This window comes from Fusarium oxysporum, chromosome 7 (assembly GCF_000149955.1).
Source record: "Fusarium oxysporum f. sp. lycopersici 4287 chromosome 7, whole genome shotgun sequence".
In the NCBI taxonomy this organism is placed as follows: Eukaryota; Fungi; Ascomycota; class Sordariomycetes; order Hypocreales; family Nectriaceae; genus Fusarium; species Fusarium oxysporum.
The window spans coordinates 247,859-272,436 of record NC_030992.1 but is presented as its reverse complement, the minus strand read 5'-3'; the positions used below and the strand labels follow the sequence as shown (position 1 = coordinate 272,436).

General features: G+C 48.5%; 11 protein-coding genes across 13 annotated transcripts; 7 read left to right on the top strand and 4 right to left on the bottom strand.

Annotated features, from left to right (window-relative positions):
* Positions 1-226: 226 nt before the first annotated feature.
* FOXG_04776 (uncharacterized protein) lies at positions 227-1,500 on the bottom strand (the record flags this gene model as incomplete). Its single annotated transcript, XM_018382813.1, has 2 exons — positions 227-1,107; positions 1,338-1,500. The coding sequence occupies 2 exons, from the start codon at positions 1,498-1,500 to the stop codon at positions 227-229; spliced, it is 1,044 nt and encodes a 347-aa protein (XP_018239608.1).
* Positions 1,501-1,792: 292 nt separating this feature from the next.
* On the top strand, positions 1,793-1,957 carry FOXG_18901 (uncharacterized protein; the record flags this gene model as incomplete). Its single annotated transcript, XM_018399045.1, has 1 exon — positions 1,793-1,957. The coding sequence occupies one exon, from the start codon at positions 1,793-1,795 to the stop codon at positions 1,955-1,957; it is 165 nt and encodes a 54-aa protein (XP_018239607.1).
* Positions 1,958-3,601: 1,644 nt separating this feature from the next.
* FOXG_04775 (uncharacterized protein) lies at positions 3,602-6,636 on the top strand (the record flags this gene model as incomplete). The annotated part of the gene is made up of 5 exons (XM_018382812.1): positions 3,602-3,762; positions 3,837-3,891; positions 3,953-4,456; positions 4,546-4,731; positions 4,816-6,636. The coding sequence occupies 5 exons, from the start codon at positions 3,602-3,604 to the stop codon at positions 6,601-6,603; spliced, it is 2,694 nt and encodes an 897-aa protein (XP_018239606.1). The 3' UTR covers positions 6,604-6,636.
* Positions 6,637-7,016: 380 nt separating this feature from the next.
* On the top strand, positions 7,017-10,505 carry FOXG_04774 (uncharacterized protein; the record flags this gene model as incomplete). Its single annotated transcript, XM_018382811.1, has 3 exons — positions 7,017-7,504; positions 7,560-8,521; positions 8,572-10,505. 3 exons carry the CDS (start codon positions 7,017-7,019, stop codon positions 10,503-10,505), a joined length of 3,384 nt encoding a protein of 1,127 aa, XP_018239605.1.
* Positions 10,506-10,718: 213 nt separating this feature from the next.
* Positions 10,719-14,631, top strand: FOXG_18900 (uncharacterized protein). 2 transcript variants are annotated; one of them, XM_018399043.1, is made up of 8 exons: positions 10,719-10,951; positions 11,041-11,050; positions 11,130-11,784; positions 11,858-12,132; positions 12,205-12,400; positions 12,471-12,592; positions 12,643-12,815; positions 12,866-14,631. In XM_018399043.1, exons 1-8 carry the CDS (start codon positions 10,782-10,784, stop codon positions 13,554-13,556), a joined length of 2,292 nt encoding a protein of 763 aa, XP_018239603.1. In that variant the 5' UTR covers positions 10,719-10,781; the 3' UTR covers positions 13,557-14,631. The 2 variants fall into 2 exon arrangements, with proteins under 2 accessions (XP_018239603.1, XP_018239604.1); XM_018399044.1 differs by having other exon boundaries at positions 10,719-11,784; positions 12,866-14,487.
* Positions 13,791-15,520, bottom strand: FOXG_04773 (uncharacterized protein; the record flags this gene model as incomplete). Its single annotated transcript, XM_018382810.1, has 5 exons — positions 13,791-14,626; positions 14,687-14,981; positions 15,042-15,074; positions 15,139-15,289; positions 15,354-15,520. 5 exons carry the CDS (start codon positions 15,518-15,520, stop codon positions 13,791-13,793), a joined length of 1,482 nt encoding a protein of 493 aa, XP_018239602.1.
* Positions 15,521-15,995: 475 nt separating this feature from the next.
* FOXG_04772 (uncharacterized protein) lies at positions 15,996-17,152 on the top strand (the record flags this gene model as incomplete). The annotated part of the gene is made up of 4 exons (XM_018382809.1): positions 15,996-16,186; positions 16,244-16,337; positions 16,399-16,537; positions 16,599-17,152. 4 exons carry the CDS (start codon positions 15,996-15,998, stop codon positions 17,150-17,152), a joined length of 978 nt encoding a protein of 325 aa, XP_018239601.1.
* A 30-nt stretch (positions 17,153-17,182) lies between these two features.
* Positions 17,183-18,702, bottom strand: FOXG_18899 (uncharacterized protein). Of its 2 annotated transcripts, XM_018399041.1 has the most exons (3): positions 18,457-18,702; positions 18,322-18,399; positions 17,183-18,232 (listed from the first exon to the last, which is right to left on the bottom strand). In XM_018399041.1, exons 1-3 carry the CDS (start codon positions 18,520-18,522, stop codon positions 17,264-17,266), a joined length of 1,113 nt encoding a protein of 370 aa, XP_018239599.1. In that variant the 5' UTR covers positions 18,523-18,702; the 3' UTR covers positions 17,183-17,263. The 2 variants fall into 2 exon arrangements, with proteins under 2 accessions (XP_018239599.1, XP_018239600.1); XM_018399042.1 differs by having other exon boundaries at positions 17,183-18,399.
* A 477-nt stretch (positions 18,703-19,179) lies between these two features.
* FOXG_04771 (uncharacterized protein) lies at positions 19,180-20,862 on the top strand (the record flags this gene model as incomplete). The annotated part of the gene is made up of 4 exons (XM_018382808.1): positions 19,180-19,421; positions 19,472-19,928; positions 19,987-20,565; positions 20,614-20,862. 4 exons carry the CDS (start codon positions 19,180-19,182, stop codon positions 20,860-20,862), a joined length of 1,527 nt encoding a protein of 508 aa, XP_018239598.1.
* Positions 20,863-21,438: 576 nt separating this feature from the next.
* On the top strand, positions 21,439-23,054 carry FOXG_18898 (uncharacterized protein). Its single transcript, XM_018399040.1, has 4 exons — positions 21,439-21,765; positions 21,819-22,067; positions 22,134-22,777; positions 22,835-23,054. Exons 1-3 carry the CDS (start codon positions 21,615-21,617, stop codon positions 22,757-22,759), a joined length of 1,026 nt encoding a protein of 341 aa, XP_018239597.1. The 5' UTR covers positions 21,439-21,614; the 3' UTR covers positions 22,760-22,777; positions 22,835-23,054.
* Positions 23,055-23,273: 219 nt separating this feature from the next.
* Positions 23,274-23,729, bottom strand: FOXG_04770 (uncharacterized protein; the record flags this gene model as incomplete). Its single annotated transcript, XM_018382807.1, has 1 exon — positions 23,274-23,729. One exon carries the CDS (start codon positions 23,727-23,729, stop codon positions 23,274-23,276), a length of 456 nt encoding a protein of 151 aa, XP_018239596.1.
* Between the last annotated feature and the right edge of the window lie 849 nt (positions 23,730-24,578).

The following is a 24,578-nucleotide window of genomic DNA, read 5'->3' as shown; positions in this document are numbered from 1 at the left end:
TAAGGCACCCACAGTCGCAGTACATTAACAATTTCTAAACACTTCTATTGGCTACTCATAACCAATTATACAGAGTCTGCCTGATCTTCAATCTGCATTTGCCTGCCAATGCCCAGCCACTCTACAACGCCTCGTGCTATTTATAGACCCCAGTACCAATAGTTGGCCAGACTACCCTGGAGTCCAAGCAAACAGCATAATTCATGGTTCATAGATTTTCTTCTAGCTAACAAGAACCGTATTCTAGCCACTCCTGTATATTCCCCATCGCGCAGTGGTCGTCATCCGGGTATAAAAGAAGCTCAGAATAGGGAGCCCAAGTAGCAAGATTGGTCGTGTCCTGCGTTGAAATCAACGTATCTTTCTCACCATTGATCGCGAAAACATGAAACTGAATCTTTTCAATACCTTCCCGGGTGGGAACAAGGGCATCAAGTCTGCTTTTGAGGTCTAGCAGTGTCTTCGCCCCCGCAACGGAGAATAGTGCTCGGACGACAACTTCGGGCATTCCAAATGATCCCGACAAGCACAGTGACCGACCTAACGGTGCCCCGTTGAGGACCACTGCCTTAAGACGCTTATCTACCATGGCCATCCGCGTGGCGCAGTTTCCCCCAAAGCTAATACCCAACATGCCGAGACGCGATCCGTCAACCTGTTTATGTGACGCCATAAAGGTCAATACCTCTCCGTAAATCAACTCTGACGAAGACTTGGTCATTGGTTGCTTAGACGCGTATGTCCCGGGCATCCCCATGAAAAACCAAGCGCTAGACAGTACCGCTTTCGTGCGCAGCGCAGTAACCATGGTTTCAACATTGGTGCCTTCAAGGCCATTTGTAACAAGAACTCCAGGCACAGTGATCTCAGTCCCTGTCGGTAATAACGCGTACACTTTGACATCTTCACCGTTTACTGGCACGATGTGCCTTTCAACGTTCAAGGATAGGGTTGGCGCGATCGCATCCAGTATGATGTCAAAGAGCGCCTCGCAAACGCGATATGCCTTTAGGGGCGCTGGAGTCAGGCCTGGCCAGGCTGCGACGAAGAAGTATGCAATGGCCTTGAGCAGAGCGCTCACCGCGATGAAACTGCCTTTCTGCCCGTCTTGGGGGAATGTATCTTCATCAATGGGGTTTTCAGGGGGGCGTTTGCGTCATGGCCGTAGCGCCCTGCCTCAGAAAGGATAGAACAGCTAGAGAAGGTGGCTGTCCATTGAGAAGAGCATGGCTAGACCCAAGCCCGGCCTTTGCAAGCTCATTATCAAGATGCTGAAGCTGCTCATTTGGCGAGGGCGATCCAATGCTTTGTCCAGCGAGTGTCGTTGAATGATTTACATGAGTCTAGCTGCTGGACGAAAACTCCCTCGGCGATGCCTCCAACGGTACTGAACCGCTTGGCTGAGAGTTGAGGGAGAAAAGTGCGCACACCAACCACTCGATTGGCGAATTCGGTGGTGCGGGTTGCTGCAAGCAGACTTTTAAACGCTTCGAGGATCATTCTTTTCTTACTTTATGGCGGGACCGCACTGGAGCAGAAATGGACAGTTAAAGAAGGAAATATCAGAATATGAAAGACGGCTTGACAGCTTGGGCACAGACGTTTCCTTATGCCGTTCTTCGGAGTGGCAATATCTTTTTTAAATAATCACACGGGAGTCGCAGTATAAAGTAACCTCGGTTTATTGATATATTTCCTGTGGCTTTTACCTCTTTTACCATGCGTACCGGTGATCCTAGATCCCTTCAAGCCAATCCGTGAAGCCGACCAAGGCGGGATCTGGGTTATCGCCATGTACGAACGGAAGGTCCATGCTTCCGTCCCGATCCGCGGCAGTCCGCTGTCCGTGCGCCGTGTCTCCGGCTCCGACTCTGCGGCTTCAGCATTTACATTCCGGTACGCGCGGACTCTGCACAGATGCCGCAAGGCAGTGGCCACAGGCGCCAACTACTTATAGATGCCATTCGAGCTCCTAAGGAGGCTCCGGAATTTAAAAATGTCTTCATATAAAGACAGGATATAGCGTCATCAAAATTACAGTGGCCGCGGCAACTTGAGTTGAGTCTTGGGGAAAACTGGCGGCATTTGTCCATGAGTGCGACATGGCATTTAGCAGGGCGACAAACATGTCATAAACTAGAAGCCATTGGCTTAGCAATTAGATAGGAGATCCTCAATTGGCACCATCATCGGGGTACAGGGAAATAAATGGATAAGATCACCCAAAAACTAGTACAATAAAATGTATATCAGCTACAATATAAGGCTTTGTGTATCGCCATTGAGCTGACAAATGATAACAGTTACTCGACGAACCAATCGCAACATTCAAGACCCAAATAGCCCCAGTTGAACTCTCTTGATCAGATAGCTCTGACCCCATGAACCAGGATCGCATTGAGCACTCTGCAGCGTGACACAACCGGCTAACTGGTGGCCGTTTTAGTGCGCCGCCTCAACTCAAAGATCTGGGCGCGTTGGAATGCCCCCGGGCTGATCCCCGCCTGTTCCCCGAGCGCACTAATCCATAGTTCGCCTGAGGCTTGTAGTGGCTTCAGTGGCTGTTTGGCCAAGGGTCTGTGTGTTCTGGATGCGGCAGGAATACCTTTGACATGGCGGCCGCGCCAGATCTACAACCAATCGTCAACCTAAGCCCTATGCAAATCCGTCTCCTGACAGTAGCCACAAAGTATTAACTTTACAAGCGAATCTACTCTACGCCATAAGAGATAGAGTTTCTGTTATTATCACAAACCCGGGCTCCTAAATCCGAGTTTTCCTAAAGCCGTTCTCGACCCGGTCTATAGGCCGAGACCCCTGGAGGTGATATAGGTACATCATCTCTTCTGCCACGCTAAGCTGTCCCAAAGGCCTGGACGGAACTGACGGCATGCATTGAAGATCTGGGTTTCGTCTTCCTATCTTACCTAGCGTTACAGACACTGTTTTTTGCAATTGTTCAAACCAGACATGTTTTATCAAGGCGCTTCCCCATTACATTCTGTACATATCCATCGTATATGCAAGCCAGCTTAAATACTAGTGCTAAACTTTAGTGCTCGTTTGCTCCCGGGCCTAGGTCAGCACTAGCCATTAAATGAGGCTAACATCCCGCTGTTGCTTTTTCCAGCGCCTGTGCGTTGAGCATGGGTTAAAATTATATCACAAAGTGGGATGAACATGTAACTTTTAATTCTGCAGACGGGACAAGTACCCCAAGTAGATCCTTGTCTCCGTCAGCACTACCCCATACCTGACTGATACCACCAGGCAATAGGAAGCAAACGCCCAAGTGCCGGGTTTCAAGCCCCCCTCCTCCCAAGCATTGGTCGCCTCTCCGGAATGTATGGGCCTTCCGCGTCCCCCTTATCAGATTTATGCTTTCATCCTACCTGCAAGCCCATGACTCTCTCAAAGTTTAAATCCCCAGGAGGACTAACGCGTCTGTTTATGAAACGCCCGATGCAACCCCCTTGTGCCTCGACGCTTCGAGTATTAAGATCTGTCGATCGGTATTCCCTTGCCCCGTCCGCCAAAAACTCTGCCATGGAACCTTGAGTTTTGATCCCTTTCAATCTTGTTGAGATACAGTTGCGCAAAAATGACTGTCGAGAGCCTTCTCGAGCAATATCAGGGCCATATTGTCCCAAAGGCGTACAATGCGGGTTACCTCGCGCTCAGCTACCTCATCAGCTTGGTGGGGGCTGCTTCGACCCTCGAATTGATCACTCGGCGATCATGGTTTAATGGAATTTCGAATCAGTATGCTACGATGGATACCTCTTTCGCCAAGCGATAAACACTGCCAAGACGGTTTGCTAATACAGATGCATTAGTCTGATACTATGTTCATCCGCAATCACCATGGGCGGTATAGCTATTTGGTGTATGGTAAGTTTCAGTTTTACGTCGTCTTTTGTACACATATTAATTAATATTGCTCATGGTGCAGCATTTCATTGGCAATATCGCACTCACGCTTGCCGAAGGCGAGGCAGAGATGCAGATTGTATACTCCAGTGGCATGACAGTACTCTCCTTCTGCATGCCTGTTATTGTCCTCCTTGCCGCATTCTACGCGATAGGCATCTCGAATCGAATCGCCTGGTGGAGAGTGATAACTGCTGGTATCCTTTGCGGCTGTGCCATCTGCGGTATGCACTACTTGGCCAACGCTTCCATCAAAAACTACCAGTGCATTTACGAACCAGCATATATCGTCGGGGCTGCTATCATTGCTGTCGCTGCCAGTACTGTGTCGTTGGCCATGTTCTTCATCTTCCAGTCGCTTTCGGCGAGTAGTTGGTGGAAGCGAACCATTTCTGCGATCATCCTTGCTGGAGCGGTATCTAGTATGCACTGGTGTGCCTCTGTGGGTACTCAGTACAGACTGCTTCATCTGAGGAAATTGGAACGAGGTTCGCGCACTGCGACCGCTATTGCAGTCATTTGTTTAGTAAGTGGCTGCGGGAATCTTCTTCATCAGCGCAATACGCAACAACACATATCAACTATATGTAGGCCGACTAACTAAAACTCCAATAGTCTTTCAGTGCCTGCATTATCATTGCTGGATCCGCTATTCTTCGAGCCCGCATCTTGAAAGATGCAGCGCTTCGTGCTCAGCAGATTGAGCTAGCTGCTATCGTCTTCAACAAAGATGGATGTCTTCTGGTCGACTCAAACGGAGTTTTCCCCAATACTGTTGTCACCGATTTCTTTATTGGAGAGGTAAGATAATCATTTACTCCCCAGGACCACATCTCATAGTCGGTGTGACGACTCCAGTAACTAACACTCAACCTTCGTTCTTAGAACACCGACGAAAAGTTCAACACTGCCCATCCACAGTTCCACTGGATGTTTCAAGCTTCACGGAACTGGACTGGAATATCGGGACTAATAAACGGCATGAAACAACATCTCCGACAGCTACCGCACAAAAGCCGCCATAAAGATCCGACTAAGGGAATTCAGCTTATCGATGACGATGGAGAGCTCATTGATGGATATTCAGTCATCTTCCGCGAGCTGTTTTGCGTCGCCGCCTCCAAGCTCAGCGATCGCCTTGACGAGTCCATCACAACGATGGGTATTCTATGGGACGAAATTATCACTAAACGATCAGTCGCAAACCCTGCTTACCTACAAGCACTTGAGAAGCATCGCGACTACCAAACTTCCGACACGAGCGAAATACTACGCAAGGGATCGACGACGGGAGAAAGCCACCTCGAAAAGGGAGTTGGGATTGAGCTTGAGAATGAAATCGACGGACGAGGAGCACTGATGTTTTTGATTCGTCGTCTTACATCAGATGACGAGGTAAAGAGACTCGAGGCGGCTGGATATCGGTTCGTCGACCCTGTTCAGGTATGCAACGATGCAAGGAATCACTTGCAGATGCAGATCCCGTCCAGCGAGTTTGAATCAAAGCTACGCGACATGAAGGCCGTTATCTCACAGCAAGGTCGTATTAAGCCCGGAGTTCATCTTGGCCTATTCGCAATTCAAGATCGAGGACTTGATAATCATCACGTCCTGGTACAAAAGGATGCTCGCGATTTACTTCCCCTAGCACCTCTGCCAATAAGCACTATCGACGAGAAACAAGTGCGAATCGTACAAGGGCTAAGTGGGTTCCAGGTTCCAGAAGTCATTCAAAGACTGAGGACCACAGGCGCTTCTTCGAGGTCCCCTGATGAAGAATTATTTGCCCACTATCTTTCCAACGCCATTCACTCACTACGGGAATGGGTACAGGAACCCTTGTTTCATGATGCCGTGCTAAGCCCCACCATACTACGGCTTCCCTACGGAATCGACGGGGGTGATGCAGAGGAGACAGTCATCATGGCATTGAGGCTCAAGATATCTCATCCCGTCATCTCATCAGGTCCTAACTGCCAATGGGTCCCTCTCAACTTCTTCGGTATGCGACAAGTCTTAGAACAGTCTCGACAGGAGTTTGTGCGGGTTCTTCACCAGGACTTTGATCCATCAACGATGCCCGCAAGCCGGGCCAATAATGAGCTCACTTCCGGACCTCTATCAACGCTCCGCCGACTAAAGGGTTCCGAAGGATCAGCCCACTCCAAAGGAAAGAAACCCCGCGTTCCAATAATGAGACTAAGAGCTTCATCAAAAGACTCTACACGCTCATCCTCGACGATAAACTTATGTCCCGCTGAAAGCAGCGAAGCCCACAACGAGCGTCTTCCATCAACAGACACTGTGGACGTCTACCCTCCAGAACGTCATTACACATCCCACCAACAGTCGTTCTTAAACGGCGGCATTGTTGTATTCCAAGAGGTGACCGTGCAAGTCGAACAGAAGAAGTCCGAGTCTAGAAGTGACTTGGAACTATCGTGGAGTCACGACACAGTGACAGAGCCGCCTAAAGCACATCAGCGACATAACAAGAAGAATGAAATGCCAGTTATACAGAGCATTGAATTACAGCCATCAGGGAGGGGAACAACAGAGGTTTCTGTTGAGTCTCGTTGGCTGCATAGCTTTGGCCACGTGGATAACAACACCACGACGATGGCCTCTTTTATAGATACTTTAATTATAGAGTCTAGCCACTCTGCTACATAGCAGAGCTCGCACTCTTAAACATATAATACAAACTTATTTCCATTTTTTATTCAAGATGTGCCTGTTTCTACCAGGTATGATGTTGTTTCTGTACAGTTGCTAATAACAGTCAATGCTATACATGTGCGATTAGCCCAACATTGAAATCGTGGCTTGTTTCTATCGGGGTACCTCGGTATTCGAGACCGGGAACTAGTCTCGGGCTGACTCCGAACATACCGACCAGTTATTCTGCCGTCGGCATTTGCTCCGTTCGCCAAACATCTCCGCAGTGATACCGTGGAGCAAACATCCAAGCTTTCTCTATAGCCTTCAAATATATCACATATTACCCAGGCTGCCTGCATATCGCAATACATTAATTTCTTGTATACCATCTTATTCCAACCCAATTCCATTATTTCAACGTCAAGATGGAGGTCCCAGAGTTCAGCATCCTTACGCCTAATGCCATGCTTGGCTATGGCTACAATGTCGAGCATTTCTGGTATGGCATACAAAAGTTCAAGCCTGCAGCCATCATCGTCGACAGTGGGTCAACAGATGGGGGCCCTTACAAGCTCGGAATGAATAAGATGACCTGTGGACGGGGCTCTTATATTCGTGACCTCGAGCCTATCCTGACAGCCTGCTTCCATCATAAGATCAAGGTCTTGATTGGATCAGTAGGTGGAGATGGCAGCAACAAACATGTCCAGGAAATGTTCGATATTGTTTCCTCAGTATCAGAACGTCTCGGATTCAGCTTCAAGGTCGCCACTATCAACGCTGGTATGGACCGAAACTTGGTTAAATCCAGAATCCAAAATCACAAAGTCAGTCCATGTGGACCTGTGGAGGAGCTAGTTCCAGACGTTGTTGATGGTGCTGTTGATATCGTTGCACAGGTGGGTGCTGAGCCGTAAGTCAACCACCTTCCTGTCTAGACAAAGCATATGCTGAAATCAGTCTATCAGATTCCTTGAAGCCTTGAAAGGCAACCCAGACATCGTTCTTGGTGGAAGATGCTACGACCCTGCACCTTTTGCTGCGTTTTGTCTCTCAAAAGGCATATCTAATGGCGTTGCTTGGCACATGGGCAAGATCATGGAGTGCGGTGGCATCTGCGCCATCCCCAAGGGTCGCTCTATGATTGCCACCATGCGCTACGATTCTTTCGACTTGACTCCATTAGCACCCGAGGAGAGATGCACGCCTCTTTCTGTTGCAGCACATACCTTGTACGAAAAGACACGACCAGACCGTCTACCTGGCCCAGGTGGTGTTCTCAGCCTTGACAATGCAAAGTATGAGCAGATAACTGACAAGACGACACGTGTATCTGGTGCTCAATTCTTGGAGACACCATACCAGGTGAAGCTCGAGGGCGTTACCTTCCTGGGATATCGAACTATCTTTATTGGCGGTATCAGAGATCCAATTCTTATCAGCCAGATCGATGATTTCCTTGAGCGTGTGCGAAAGTACACCCAAAACTTATTTCCCGAGTTAGATCAGTCAGACAGCTGCCGCCTCATCTATCACGTCTATGGCAAGAACGGTGTCATGGGCCCATTGGAGACACAGGCTGTTAGCAGCCCTCACGAGATCGCTGTTCTAGGCGAAGTCGTTGCTCCTACGCAGGACATGGCTTACACCATTGCCAACAATGCACGAGCTTCTATCCTCCACTTCTCATACCCTGGCCAGATTGCCACAACCGGTAATTTTGCTAGCCCATTGTCACCTCATGAGCAAGATGCCGGTGCTGTTTTCAAGTTCAGCGTGTACCACCTTGTCGACCTTGAAGCTGGCGAGTCGTCTTCACTCTTTCCCGTTACATTCAGGGATATCAACTCCACTGCCAGTCCAGCACCCGTGGCTTCAGTTTCTCGAGAGCGCTTGGAGGCTCTGGAGAACGGTCCTCTCGCACCGATCGGTATGTACACTCTGAACTTTGCATGAGAGATACTAACAGTCTTTTTGAAGAGAAGAAGCAAGTTCCGTCCAGAAAAGCAAAGATGCAAGAGCTCGCTCGTATCATCCGTTCCAAGAACTCAGGCCCATTCGAGATGACGTTCGATATCATGTTCGACGACGAGGCTGTCTACAGGAGAGTCAGGGATGCCAACGTCCTCACCAACGATGTGATCCAGTCTCTGTACCACGTGGAAAACAGCGAGATCTTGACCAACATGTTTTTTGAACCTGCTCTTGCCTGGAAGTGCACCATCAAGAGACCTTGGGCTCAAGGCAGTGTCGGCGAGAGAGATACTCTGGGAACACAACAACACGCGCTGCTTTTGGGAATCGAGGTCCCTGAGGCCAGCACAACAGAGGCTGCCACCAATGGTACTCACAGTGACGCGGCTCACGTGAATGGTGTCAATGGTGTAGACAGTGTCAGGGAGGTCAACGGTACCAATGGTCTGACGCATGTCCCCCAACCAGACCTGAACGGACATTCTGCATCAGCTGCCAATTCTAGCTTCGATCGATCCAGCTTCCTCTCTCGCGATGTCGTAAACGAGATCTGGAATGGTCTTTCGCTCCCCCCAAACGCCCTGAAGTCCCTGAAACTTCCTGGTGATGATGGCAAGCCAGCTCTCCCTTCCTCCTACAAGATTGGAACTCTGGCACAAGGCACCATTGCTCTGTCTGGGCTCCTGGCGGCTCTCATCCATTCTCTGCGAAACCAAGGTCCTGTGCCAAAGGTAACCGTGCCTCAAAAGCACTCTGTCATTGAATTCAAGTCTGAACGGCTTTACATGCTTGACGGAGAGCCTGCTCCATCTCCCTGGGGACCCATTGGAGGTCTACACAAGACCTCAGATGGACACGTCCGTATCCATGACTCGTTTCCTAACCATAGATATGGAGCTCTGGAGCTATTGGGTCTTCCAGTGACTGCAAGCCGCATCGATGTGACCAAGAAGACACAAGACTGGGCGAGCATCGATCTCGAGTCTGTCGGTTTAGAGCATCGCTTGGCGATTTATGCTCTGCGCTCATATCGCCAATGGGACATGTTGCCTCAATCCAAGGCAATTGACGATTTCCCCATTTCGCTAACGAGAATTGCTTCAGGCCCAGCTGGACTATCTCCTCATCTTACACCAGGCAACGACAAGTGTCTTCGAGGTCTGCGAGTCGTTGAGATGAGCCGAGTCATCGCTGCACCCTTGGCCGGCAAGACCTTGGCTGCCCATGGCGCTGATGTCATCTGGATAACATGTCCTGGACTCCCTGATCTGCCTACTATGGACCGCGATCTTGGCCGAGGGAAGCGCACTGTTCACATAGACGTCAACAACGTTGAGGATCGTCAAAAGTTGAGAGAGCTTATCAAGTCGTGTGATGTATTTATCCAAGGCTTCCGTCCTGGCAGTCTTGCCGCCAAGGGATTCGGTCCGGAGGAGATTGTAGGTCTTAACCCAGGCATCGTCTATGGTTGTATGTCTGCGTTCGGTCCCAAGGGACCTTGGTCTGAGAGACGCGGTTATGACTCTCTTATCCAGACATGCTCTGGTATGAACATTTCAGAGGCTGAGCATTACGGCGCCGGCGAAGTGGCTCGCCCGACACCGTGTCAAGCATTGGACCACGCCGGTGGTTATTTACTGGCTTCTGGTATTATGGCAGCTTTGTATCGACGATCCGTTCAAGGAGGGTCGTATCGCGTTGACGTGTCACTGGCTGGTACCATGAAATATCTCCGCAGCATGGGTCAATATCCCGGCAAGTCCGGGTTCGAGATCGGCGATTATGAGAAGCCTTCTGATGTGAAGGAGTATTTGGAAACCCGTCAAACGGGATTTGGCGAATTGGGGGCCGTTCGGCACAGCGTAAGTGTGGATGGTGCTGAGCCTTCTTGGGATGTGATGCCAAACCCACTGGGAAGCGACGAAGCTCGATGGCTGTAAATTAGACTGTTATCACAGTATCACTCTTAGCAATTGATCTTTTGGATACGTACACAGTATAATGAAAATTGTGTATCTACATCATATCAGCTCCTCGCCACCTACCCTGCATCATGGTGAGGTTTTGCTCGGCATCTTACCGAACCCCGCACGCGCGTTTCCAGGCTAGTTAGTGTCCTGGGTCTGGAACTTGAGAACGGTCACGGGACAATGATCGGAATATCTCTCGGCATTGGAAGACGAGAGGCGAATTGCGCTGCTTCAACTTTTCAAACAATGGCTCTAAGCCAGCTTAATCGTGATGAAACGGAGGGAATCGTCGTTGATCCCGACATGTCGTGCATAGCAAGCCCAACACATTCTGAAACGTCGTCACGACGTCGCCGCTTGGACCAGCATCAGCATTCCCGAAACCCCAATCGGCGTGATTCTCGTCGTTATGGATTGTGAGTATATCCCTATCAGATAAGAATGAGTCGGCAAGATGCCGCAGTACGCTCATAGGGCTGACTAATTCTCTTACCAACACAAAAAGTGCTTGCCAAGTGAGTCCTGTCTGTTGTTCAGCTCCCAGTAATCATGGAGGACGCGTTTAACACGAGCTAATAATCACACGCGTTTCAGAGTTGCAAGGCACGGAAGATTAAATGTACTGGAGAACAGCCCGTTTGCAGGGCCTGTCAGCGGTCTGATAATGCTTGCATATGGCCTGCCAATACCCAGGTCAGGATTGACAGAGCAAACACGCGGATTCAAGAACTCGAGTCCGCTTTACAGGAAAGCCGAAGACAGAACGAACGGTTGAGCAGTGAGAACGGTAATACAACAACTGCTGATGTCACAAATGTCGGCCAAGACAATGTCTCTCCGGCTGGATCCATGCCGGTGCTTGGGCAACTCGGCTCTACGCATGCATCACCGAGCGATGCCCGCTCAAACACCATCGACGCCACGATTTGGTCGCAGGTTGGCATCGGAGAAGATGGCTCAATCACTTACAACGGCCCTACCAGTCGCTTCCACGCTGGATCTTTGACAGGAAATGGCCCATCGCCATCTACCACGCAAGCTCCTCCAGGTTCAGCCCAGGACGTAGAAATCAAATCATCTCAAGTTGAGCGTCTGCGATCCCAATATGACTTGCTTGACACAGTATGGATTCCCTTAGCCAGATCCAAGTCCATGACGGCGTTTGGCATCACGAATGAAATGGGATGGCAGATCCTTGATATGTACTGGACTTGGCTTCATCCATTGCATAATTGCATCTATCGACCAGGTAAGTAGCTCGTCTTCGATTACATGCTACGGCCGAGTTATAGATATGTGTAGTAACGCGAACGTGACTGTAGTTTTCCTGATGGACATGGCATTAAACGGCACGTATTATTCCGACTTTCTACTTATGGCAATATTTGCTTTGGCTGCTCGGCATCTCAGCCGACAAGAGGGCGACTCGGTTGACTCCAACATGGGTGAAAGGTTCTTCACCCGCGCCAAGATGCTACTCATGGATGAACTGGATAATCCCAAGCCACGAATTCCTACTATTCAAGGGCTTCTTATTCTCGGAGGCCGCCAATGCGCCATTGGCAAAAGCTCACAGGGATGGCTGTTCACCGGCATGGTAAGTCTATCAACTAAACGCGGGTATAGCTATTGTTCAACATGGCTAAGCACTGCCTTTTGGCACACACAGGCAATCAGAATGATGGTGGACATTGGGATACACCTAAATGCGAATCGAATCGCCGAACTTGAGAGATTAACTCCATCCGAAATCGAGACACGAAAACGTTTATACAACTCGGCTTTCATATGGGATAAGACGCTTAGCCTTGCCCTTGGACGGCCACCATCATTGACAGGTTCTCCATATGGACCGGACGAGATCTGTAAGTCTCCTTTAGTAGAGCGACAGTAGCCTGCAGTTATGGCCTTGGGGATCAACACTGATATAAACAGTTGACCACTACGATGACGATCGAGACTGGCGGCCCAGCGATATCGATATTACGAATTCCTCCTATAATCCAACACCAATGTATAATACGGCAACGTTTTGTGCCTTCTGTCAACTTCACGTGGTCTGTATAGCACAACACCCAATAGCAGAAAATGTACTCATACTGGCCAGATAACAACCGATATGATGCTGCTTCTCTTTGATCGTGGTCACTCGGAAAACATCTACCCCGAGATCGACCATGTTTCAAATAGGCTAATAGCGTGGTACAACGAACTACCTACATCACTCAAGATTGACGAGGGAATGACTCAGTGTCCACCCCCCCATATCGCTTCTCTGAAGTTAGTGCTAAAAGTCCTTCAATGAACCTAACTAACAAGAATTACTCAAGTTTCTTATACCACGCTCTCCATATTCTCCTCCTCCGACCGCTCTTACATTCTCCCCATACCTCGATCCGCAACTCGTCCCTCCAAACATGCGTCAACCACTCTAAAAGGATACACGCGATCCACGATCTGTACACCAAAAGCTTTCCTCACCGCTTGATGACATACCAAGTAAGCTACTGCGTATATACTGCGGCTACTGTCGATGTTCTTGATATGAGGCGGTCTGAAGCTGGGGTTCGGATTGATGCCGCGCGGCGACTCGGCATGGCTGTCCGCACGCTTCAAGAAGAAGCTAAACACACGCCTGGAAGTGGTCGGAGTTTGGATACCATCAGGCGGCAGCTGACAGTGTGGGAAGTGAGCGCCCCTCCTGATACGAGTCAACAGGAGCCTTGTGGAGGTTCTGCCGCCAACCGGGCTGGTGATGCGCAGCCACTCGGGTTGAACAGGGCGGAAGAGCCCCGAGCATCTCCACATCCAGTGGCTTTTGACGTTGGAAATGGTGGACCGCAGGCTAACAACGAAGGGGCGTCTGGCTTTTTGTCGAGATATCAAAGTCCATTTAGCTTCGGGATGCTTGATACCGGAGCCGGATTTCATCCCGATTCATTTCCCTGGGACATGACGGAAATATTTGGCAATTCACAGGTGTATGGAGCACCAGAACAGACTGATCAAGTGTTTCAATAAGATGTTTTTGGTCTAAAACTGAATTGAAACCCTGCGGGTCAGATCAATTTGATACCCCTATCCTAGTCTAGATACACGAGTAAGGCGCGCGATGCAAGCATCAGCTGTCACTCGAAATACACAGCTCTGCCCCTATGGCATAACTTCAACCACACAGCCTGTACAGAATTGTACGTCGCCACCACCAACAAAGACTCAGCCAATACCTTTCACCTACATCCGATCGAATAGCCCTCAAGGGACGTATCGGTACAAGGGGTGAGAATCACCCTTCTCGGCAATATCTGCAGGAACATGGTCGGTATCACTCTTACCATGCACGCGGTCACGGTGACGGTTCTGCAGGCGCAAGCACGCGCTCAAAGCCAGTGCCATAAGAGAAGCAGCCAGAAGTACTCCCGCACAAACCCACATGCCCTTGAAGTAGTACGGCCCCTGCGACTTGGGGAACAGGCGAGCACCAAGAATGGGACCACACTGGCCAAACATGCCGAAGATAGCAAGCCCTGCGCCTCGCTTGGAGCTGGAACCTTGGTTGTCTGTCACCCAGGTGAAGGTCAGAGCGACAGCAGGGAATACGCCGGCACAAACGAGGAACGTAGCAAAGTAGCGGATGGCCGTGGTATGGATGACGGCGAGGAGAATGTATCCCACCGCGCCGACGCAGCAAAAGACAAAGACAAAGATACCGCGCTGGCCCACGCGATCAGAGAGCATGCTCATGCCCACGCAGACAACAAATGCGGCAATGTAGGGGCAGGCAGATAGACCCTGCGCGTGGACTGAAGTGTATCCCATGTCCTTCAAGATGGTAGGGAGATAAGCCGGAAGAGAACCGAATGCTGTGTTGAGACAAAAGATGATAAAGGCTTGCATGTAGTTCTTGTAGTCGTAAAACGCAGAAAATACTTGGGCAAAGTTGAGCTTTCTCTCGGTATCCTCTCCACGACCCTTGATAGCGCGCTGGCTGATGATTTCGTTTTGTCGAGCTGTGAGGAACCGGCATTGTGCAGGAGATGCCGGCAGATAGTAAAGTGCAACCAAGGCTAGAAATAGTGTTGGAATACCCTCTATACGAGATTTTAGCCTTAGTCTAAGATCTTAGGGTGTTTTTGGGGGGGATTCCTTACCAACAATGAACAGGAGCTGCCAGTTGTGGATCTTTGTCTTTGCCTGAACGATGCCGTACGCCAAGGCCGAGGCGAAGCAATTCGCAAGCGGTGAGAAGGATATGAACAAACCATATCGCAGTCCCATCTCACGTCGGTGATAGAAGAAAGTCAGATACAGCGCAACAGCAGGAACAAAGCCAGCCTCAAAGGCGCCTATCAGAACTCGCAGAGCCATGATGCCGGCAAAGTTGTGGGTTGCTGCCTGCAGAATACTCGCAGTGCCCCATCCAAAGGCCATGCAAAAGGTCCAAAGCTGTTGTAATAGGTATCAGTATTCGTTCGTGCGTCTTCGATATCGGGAGGGTGTAATTACCGGGAGTGGCATGAACTTCCAAACCAGAATAAGCTGCAGTGAGATGATTAGCAAGTTGTACTACAAAAGACGCGTGCTGGTCGTCATGGAAGCTTACCCAATGGAAACAGATATAGGCAATGTAGTAAGCGGTCACGATCCACGAGTAATCGTTCGAGGTGATACCCCAAGCCTGGCCCATGCCGGCTGTGTATGCGTTGCCAATGTTACCACGATCAATGTAAGAAACAAGGTAAAGCGAGCCGACGCTATCATAGCTTGTTAATTCAACTCCTGAGGTGACGATCAATCGGCTTGTCAGTAGTTACTCACAGAGGAATCAAGCACCAATCGAGCTTGCGAAGAGCCTTCTTCTCCTCCTCGGGTGTCCAGCGGGTTTCCTCAGTACCAGCTTCCATCTTCTTCTCGTCTAAGACGGTCATGGTTTCAAGGTGCTGAGACTCTTCAGTCGATTTGACTTGAGTTTCGTTCTGAGACATGGCTCAATGAACAAGTTGGGGGAAGTTCTTGACGTTGTCGTTTGGAGTTTCCGAACTCTGTTGAGCTGTTCCGGTCAGATTCTGAATGGAACTTGGGCCTGGAGATGCAATCGATGGTTACAGCATTCTTTAAATAAGATTCATGGAGTTGGAGACGTCCCCGGGGAAGCTGGGGTAAGATCTGGGGTATGTGCGACAGTGCATCTGTCCGGATTCCATTCCCTGGGTTGCTGTGATTGGGGCCAACGCGTCATACCAAGTTGGGGTAGTGCCGGAATCTCGCGAGAGGCTTTCGGTAACATGCCGACGTACGTGGTGGGGCTGTCGGGGTTTAAATAAACATGCCGAACCGGTATGCAGATCCCGCAACACAGGTTAAGTTAACCGTCCATGTGTTTATTGGTGAACATATTTTGAGTTACCAAGGATGCGACGCTCCCAGGCATTGACCTAAACAACAAGTTCTCACAACAAGATGGGTAGTATTCAGTCAGAACCAAAGCGACCTGCATTCAACCAGTTGCCCTGTCGAAGCTGTGATCCAAAATACTCAGCTTGGGGTCTCTGGGGCGCCAATGATGAGTTGGGGACGCTGAATCTACTCACGCCCGCCATTGTCAAAGATGCCGTGAAAGAGATCATCACCGGTGAGCAGATTACTCTAAGGTAAGTTTTGACCACTCTGTTTTGTTTGGATTGGACACGATGGTTCTAACAATGTAGCTTACCGATTGACGCCTTTTCGCAACCCATGAATCCAGTGAGAAAACCATGCAGCCATAGAATCATTGCCAAGGGTCATGCCAATGATGATGAGGTTAGTACGCTTTCCCCCACGGCTAATTCATCCATCCAATATTGATACACCTGGCAATCAGCTCGACATGAACACCCAGGGCTCTAGTCACTGGGATGGCTTGCGGCATTATCCATACCAAGACAGCCTATTGTACTACAATGGAGTAACTCAAGATGACATCTCGGGAGTTGCCACAAATACCAAAATTGGTATTCAAAGTAAGTGAAAGTGAAGTTGCTTCGCGGCAACGTTTCACACGCTAACATGTCGCGATTACAGACGTTGCAAAGCGAGGTATTGTTGGACGAGGAGTCTTGCTCGACTGGGCTTCATACGCCGCCGACAAAGGTATCGATACACAGTCTCCATTCGACTCTTTCGAAATTACCCTCCCACAATTACAAGAAGTCGCGACAAATCAAGCAGTCACTTTTCACACCGGTGATATTCTTCTCATCCGCACAGGCTGGCTCAAGGCATATCGGAGTTTAAGCCAAGAGAGCCAAGCAGCACTACCTCGCCGTAAGGTGCGAACATCCTGTGGTGTCCAGGCTTCAGAGGAGATGATACAATGGCACTGGGAGAACCAATTCGCTGCTGTTGCAAGTGACACTGTGGCTTACGAAGCCTGGCCTAGTCCACGACCAGCTGGTGTCGCTCTCCATGAGGTCTTCCTCAGTGGTTGGGGTATGCCCATTGGCGAGAGTTTTGATCTGGAGGCTTTGGCAGAGAAGTGCAAGGAACAAGGCCGTTGGTCATTCTTCATGACAAGTGTTCCTCTTGACATTCCTGGGGGTATTGCAAGCCCTCCAAATTGTATAGCGATTATGTAACAGATATTTCACAGCGAGATATATGTAATACGTATCTTAAAGATCGAGGAAAACATTAAATGCGAGTACGCTGAATATGGGTTAATAACCTATTGATGATAGGTCCTGCTCTTATAGCCATTCGTCCCAATCGGATCCAAGAAACGAAGAGATCAGCTTTAGTAAATACGGTCCTGCATCCCTCACCTGCCATAGTGGCTCCCCAGCGTGAAGTAGAATAGAATAGCGGCCTAAGATTGCAATAGCTTCCGGAATGCCCCTTTCCAGCAAGACGATAAAGCGTTCTGGTAATAGAATCGGCCAAACGAATATCATGCGCAGGCCAAATGAGCTCCTGTCAGGATACTGTAGATCATCCAGAGCCCCTTCTATCATGCAAAGAGCCTTGGTGCATGCCTCCTTATCATGATCGTCCAACCGTGCCGTCCGCGAAAGCAGTGACATAAAATGCGGGCAAAGCGGAGGTGGGTCATCAAAACCCAGAGGATCAAGGCCTTTCGTGATAAGAGGGCCGACCTTTGACGTCAGTAGTATCTCCCATTCTTGTGCTGTCGTGACAGCTCTGACGCCCCGGTGAACTCGTGCACCTTGGGTAAATCGGTCGACAAATGACCCGAGATCAGGATCTCGCCTGGCAAGCACATCGACCAACATGTGGCGGCCTAGTATGGAGGAGAAGAGTAGCCTTGGTATGGAATTCTCATCAGCAGTAACAGTGTCCGCATTGTTGAATAGTTCGATAGCCTTGGTCTGCAGTTCCACTGCCTGGCGTGAATAGCAATCTGCCTCGTCGGTATGGGCGGTTGATAAGTATCGAGCCGAGATTGCCAGGACCTCGAGCATTAAATACTTCTCTCTCAGAGCAGCTTCTAGTACTAACTTTGTAGATGAATGATCCTCTTTAAGCTCTGGGGCATATATGGCGAATGAAAAATGAACAAGTAGCTCTAGGTGGCTCATGTTGACGTCGGTCGTCTGTGCCTTTTTCATTCTTAGACTGCTTGTGGCTGATGAGTTCTCTGCATCTTGCATCAAGGTCGAATTCGACTCCGAGGATGAGAAGGTGACATCGTTCAGATCCTGTGAAAAAAACTGTGAGAAAGCGACCAAAAGAGTTGTAAATGAACTTGATGGTATGAGTACAAAATGTCATGAGACATGGTTCATACCGGAGACTTGCGCTCGCGATACTCGCAATTTCGCTCTGCAGTAATGCAGTTTATACAAATGGGTTTGCCTTCGTCACACTGCCCAAACTTGTCAATAATACTGACGCATGTATGTAGCACATAAAGAGAACTTACCCGGATATGCCGGCGCTTGCACTCGAGGCAGCCTTTCCTTGATTTTTTATGCCTACAGCGTTGCATTCCTGGAGCAAACTGCAGAGTACCAAAGAAAGGCCAAAGGGTCCTTGTAAGTGCCTGGATTGGCTGATACTACCGATAAGCTTTATGCGGCAGCGGTTTGGAGGAATGGCGAGACAGAGAAACAGAAGGGAAATAGCTGGTTCTTAATTACGCGTATTTTAGATGCGCCGGAGGATGCGGATAAGAGCTTGAGATGATGAGAGAAAAGGAGTTAGAGCAGGGAAAAATAAAGATCCCGATAGTGTAATAATAGCACTTGACTAGGTAATAACAGGTCATCAATTGTGACTTATCTCCGGAACTAAAAATGAAACCGTGCTTGATTGGAACACCTGTAGATAGCGCAATAAAGGAGCTTGGGGCAATTGCTGAAATACGCGTAAATTTTAGTGGCCCACTTTCGTCACACAGAAAGCAGAAAGGGCAAATCAACAGTCTAGCTTCATTAGTTATGGAGTTCCCTGATGTTGCGAAATTCGTGCAAAGCGAGAAATACATATTGGTCCTGAAGGGGTATTAAGTAATCTGTATCTTCGCGGCCTAATAAATATATCCTGCCCCTTCGCCCTCGTAGCTTGACCTATGAGGCCGATCTCCATAGCTTGTCATACTGATTCGTTTATTCAATGCTTATTTTCAAAGATCGTTTAAACAAAAATGTCCGCCATCAGAGATCGAGAAGAGGATATTGGATTTACTCCGGAAGTTGGACAAGATAACTCTATTGAGCGCGATGCTGTGATAGGAGAGCAGGAGAAGGGAGAGAGACGCCCCCCTGCGCATAATGATCTGGACTCCATCCCTTGGTCAGGAGCAGATGATCCAGCAAATCCAAAAAACTGGTCGAACAAGAGGAAGTGGCTCAATATCATGGTTCTATCACTGCTTACAGTCGTAACGTGAGTCCTTACTTAACCTACCTGCTGCACCTCTACTCACGACACGACAGTCCACTTGGTTCTTCAATGTTTGCACCCGGAATACCAAGCATCATGGCCGAGTTCCACGAAACGTCTCCCAACGCCGCTACCTTCATCCTATCAATCTACGTTCTCGGTTTCGTCTTTGGCCCGATTCTAATTGCACCACTGAGCGAGACGTACGGCCGAAGAAAGCTTTATATATGGGGAAACATACTCTTCACCATCTTCAGCGTGGGGACGGCTCTGAGCAACAGTATGGGGATGCTTCTTGGTTTTCGATTTTCCATGGGCTTTGCGGGAGTGGTGCCTATCACGATTGGGAGTGGAAGCATTGCTGATATGATGGCTCTTGAGACGCGAGGTCGCGCTATCTCAATCTGGGCGCTGGGTCCTCTGCTTGGCCCATGTATCGGCCCTGTTGCTGGTGGATATCTGATACGTGCCAAAGGGTGGCGCTGGGTGTATTGGCTGATTTCGATCATTGTACGTATCCTAACGCCCATGTTCTTTCTCATGCGCCCAGCACTGATATTACGATTAGTCAGGCGTGCTTATCCCTATCTCAACTTTCCTGCTCGACGAAACCTTCGCGCCCGTGATTCTCCAAAGACGCAATGCCTCACTACCTCAGGATACTACAAACTCAGCAGTACCGAATAGGTCTACTCCACGACCAGTTGATACGTTGAAGTTCCGAGCTGCGGCACTGCGTCCTACCAAGCTTCTATTTCTCGCTCCGCTTGTTACACTAAGCGCACTCTACATCGCGATATCATACGGAATCCTCTATCTTCTCATCGCTACCTTTTCGTTCGTCTACCCACAGCAGTATGGCTTTGACGAAGGAACCAGCGGGCTAGCCTTTATGCCTGCTGGTATTGGCATGATCCTCGGGGTCATTGGTATCGGACAAGTGACGGACCTTATGGTCAAGAGAAACAAACTCAGAGGAGTAGTGCACCAACCCAAGTTTCGGCTCGTTCCTATCATTGCGATTCCTTGCGGGTTAGCACTGCCCTGTGGCCTCTTCATTTACGGATGGACGACGTATCACACCGTACATTGGATTGTTCCCATGATAAGCGTTTCGATCATGTGTATGGGACTTATGACTGTCAATGTAACCAGCCGCCTTGACCTGAGCAAACAAGTAGCTAACGTTATCTAGTCCTGCATTCAGAATTATCTACTTGACACATATCCACGATATGCTGCATCTGTCTCAGCAGCATTGACGATCTTGAGATCCTTTGTTGCAGCATTGCTGCCTCTTAGTGGTTTACAGATGTACGAAGCAATGGGTCTTGGATGGGCCAACAGTCTTCTGGGATTTGTTGCATTGGTTCTGATCGTTATACCCTTGATTTTGTACAAGTTTGGAGAACGGATTAAAACATGGCATGTACCAAAGTTGTAATTCAATTATGAACAAGCTTTGGTTTTCTTTCCGACTTAGAAGTCTGGCTTCTTGACTGTTAGAGCGTTGACTGAATAATTTCAAGATCACCGCAACGTTTGCAGTCAGCATATTATTAATAGTAGAGTTGACTTCGATAATAATAAGACTCTTAGAGATTGGTCTGCTCTTCTCTATTATAACAGTACGTGTTGTTACGGCATGATACATTTTGCTTATCAGACGATGAGGACGACTATAACATAACTTCATTAGTCATAACAATCGAAAGCCGGCATCAGCCACTAGGCTGAGAAATGCGAGCCAATAATGCGCTATTTGAGTCTATGCGGTGTTGCAGTTGTCCCGACTCCATGAAAATGTCACAGATGAACCACTGCAGATAAGCTTTATAATACGTGTATAAAAATTGCGGGCTAACCTGTATGGACTAGTGATCCTATTTTTAATCCAGTCCTATACACCGCACTGACAGATGCCCCGCTCGTAAATAATACGGGTGGGTCGATCTACAAGCCTAACATCAGCGGACAAGCCAGTCATTGTTGTCTTCGTATGTCAAGTACAATCGTTGCTTTCAGATAAATACTTCTGATACCTCTGGAGGACTCTTTGGTATAATCACTTTGAGATCCATATTCCAGACGCTCGTTTGTATTATTGTCTAAAAAAGAAAAAAAGTTTTCCCCTCGCTTTTCGTCTCTCTTTTCCTTACACCAAAGCTCAGTCGGTTTGTAGCCAACGCCCCTACCATGTCGGAATTCAAGCTTTACCACTACGACCCATCGTTTACCGCCGCAATTATCTTTCTAGCTCTCTTTAGTGCTTTAACACTCTGCCACCTCTTTCAACTCATTCGGTACAGAACTTTCTATCTTGTTCCATTCCTTATTGGATGTATTTGTAAGTGGCTGATACCGCTTGACCCTGAGTACGCACTCATTAAGCCATAACAGTCGAGGCAATTGGCTATGCCGGGCGTGCAATATCTGCAAAGCAGACTCCTGACTGGGCTATTATGCCTTATGTCCTCCAAAGTCTCCTTCTGCTCCTCGGTCCGACGATGTTAGCAGCTTCTATCTATATGTCGCTTGGACGACTTATCAAATCCCTTGAAGCCGATTCTTACTCACTGGTTCCGATTGAATATTTGACAAAGACCTTTGTTATTGGTGATGTTATTTCGTTTCTGGCACAGTCTGGGGGTAAGTTTGAACCATATCATTTGGCATTAGCAGGATTAGCTGTAAACTAACCTCTGATAACTACAGGAGGAGGAATGCTGGCCAACGCCAAGTCCAAGGGTGACCAGAAGTTGGGACAGAACATCATCATCGTTGGCCTTGCTGTTCAAATCTACTTCTTTGCATTCTTCATCACTATTCTTCATATCTTCCATCGTCGAATTACTGCAAACCCGACCAGCAAAAGCCTTTCTTCGATCTCTCCCTGGAAACAATTTATCCTCGTTCTTTACGTTGACAGCGGTCTGATCATGATCCGATCTCTTTTCCGTTTGGTTGAGTACATCACCGGATCGAACGGCGCATTGCAGTCAACTGAAACCTATATTTATGTGTTTGACGCTTCGATGATCTTCATCACCGTAGCTCTTTTCAATGTAGTTCACCCCGGACGAGCGATAATAACTCCCAGAGAGCCGGAAGAGACGTTTCATATACGCAATGACTCAGCAAGCATTCCTCTACAGAACAAGAGCCACTTGTCGCCTTCCATTGTCCAGCAACCTTTCACCGCGTCCGACCGTCATCGCTATCGCTATCTACAAGAACATCCAATGGCTCAACATCCTCCTCAAAATCATACAGACTCACTTGGCCAGTATCACTACCCCTCCTACTCAACTTCGCCTGGTCGATTTCACGGTCAGGCTTGAACAACTTTTGAAACTATGGTGCGCTCCTCTCCAAGTTATTGCTCGAAGACGTCACACTCATTGGATTGCATGTAGATTTGTTCGTGGACATTGAGATCATCGCATTTGCATTACTATGGATATTTGACTGCGCCAGGATATAGATAGCAAGTTATATTTATCGGGCTACGCCAAGACAATGACACATGTACACGTTTGGGATCTTGATAGAGAGAACTTGTATAGGACTGCAGCTTTGTATTACCCACAGCGAAGGAAGGTAATGCTTGTAAACGAGTAAAGTGTTAGGAAAGCAAAAGCATCTCGCATCTCAGTAGAAGAAAGGTGTTGTATATACAGTTAACAAAACTTGTTGCCTGAATAGCTGAACAAGACCTAGACTAAGAATAGAACATTTCATGCGTTGTAAAGACAACAGCTCCTCCTGTATCCATCACAAGACTCTCCAGGCCCCCGATGCTGTAATCCTCCAGCCCGACATGACTTGTCACCACCAAGGCGCTATCCAAAGTGCTTAAGTATGGTAGATACCCCATCGCATGTCAACTCCTCCAACCAGTCCAGTAAGACTCTGGCATCCCATAACACCAGCAGCGCCAACCTTTCCTTCCCACTGAAACTTTTCGATAGAGCTGTTGATCAGATCAATGATGTCCTGGTTGCCGATATGAGCAGCGTTCATGTTAGATCCAGCTCCCTGTGCACCGAAAGCACAGGTTCCGTACTGAACCAGTTGGTGGTGCTCACCGCCAGCACCGACGGTCCAGGTGCCGCCGCCTGCGATGTTGCGGGCGATTTGCTGGCAGTCAGAGACTTGGGGAGAGCCTCCGGAGGAGTGGTTCTCAAAGGTAGAGTCGCCGCAGTCGTTGACTGAGTTGCGCTTGGTGAGGGTAGGTGAAGACTCGGTGATGGGAGAGGCTGTGGCAAAGGCTGCCATGAGGAGGGTGAGGATGCTGGTGTTGACGAGCATTTTGATGGTTGTAGATTATAGATGTTGGTTGAAAGGGTTGTGTGAAATTTGAGTGTTTGAGAGAGTGATTGTGAACAGATATCGGGAAGTGTCAGCGACTTTTATACTCGATATCTAGGCTTTTGGCTAGAGTCCAGTCAGTTCAACACTTTCAATATCCCCGTCATCTCAGACATCGGCTAATGAACTTTTGCCTCTGAAGGATTACCGTTTACAAAAAGACCTATCCAGCGCATAGGCATGCCGCCATGTCCTATTGGCCCCTTTAGCGATCTTTCCGCAATAGTATGGGTTTACCTAGTCTGGGCCCATTTTCAGAGTCACCGAATGTTCCTCCTGCCAAATAAGCGAAAAGAACAGTTTTCGTATAATTGTCCAGTTGCAGAAATAGTCCCATTTATTTTATAGTTGTCATTGTGGCAAGAATAAGCACAGCGACTAACAAAGATTCATTAATTCTATATGATATTTATATGTTTCAGTTATGTTTAAGTGGCAAATGCCATTGCTCTAGGCTTTCAGATTATGATTTAGGCTACCCAAGTCCTCCTCTAATAACAATCATTTTTGCAGATCTTAGCTATACCCTCTCTCTCTACAATAATGTGAGACCACCTGCAAGTCAAGAGTTTCTCCATTCATAGATCGCCCACGATCTATTTTCGGAGCCGTGAGTAGGCGAGTCGCCTGATTCAATGATATCCATACCAATAGCAAGGCCAAAAAGGTGGAAATATACGACAGCAAATGACCTATAATTTCTATTCAGGTCGCTATTACTTTCACAGTCGTCCTCAAAGTGGACATAATTCAATGATAGGACCCTTTGGTTACGCTCAAGATCCTATG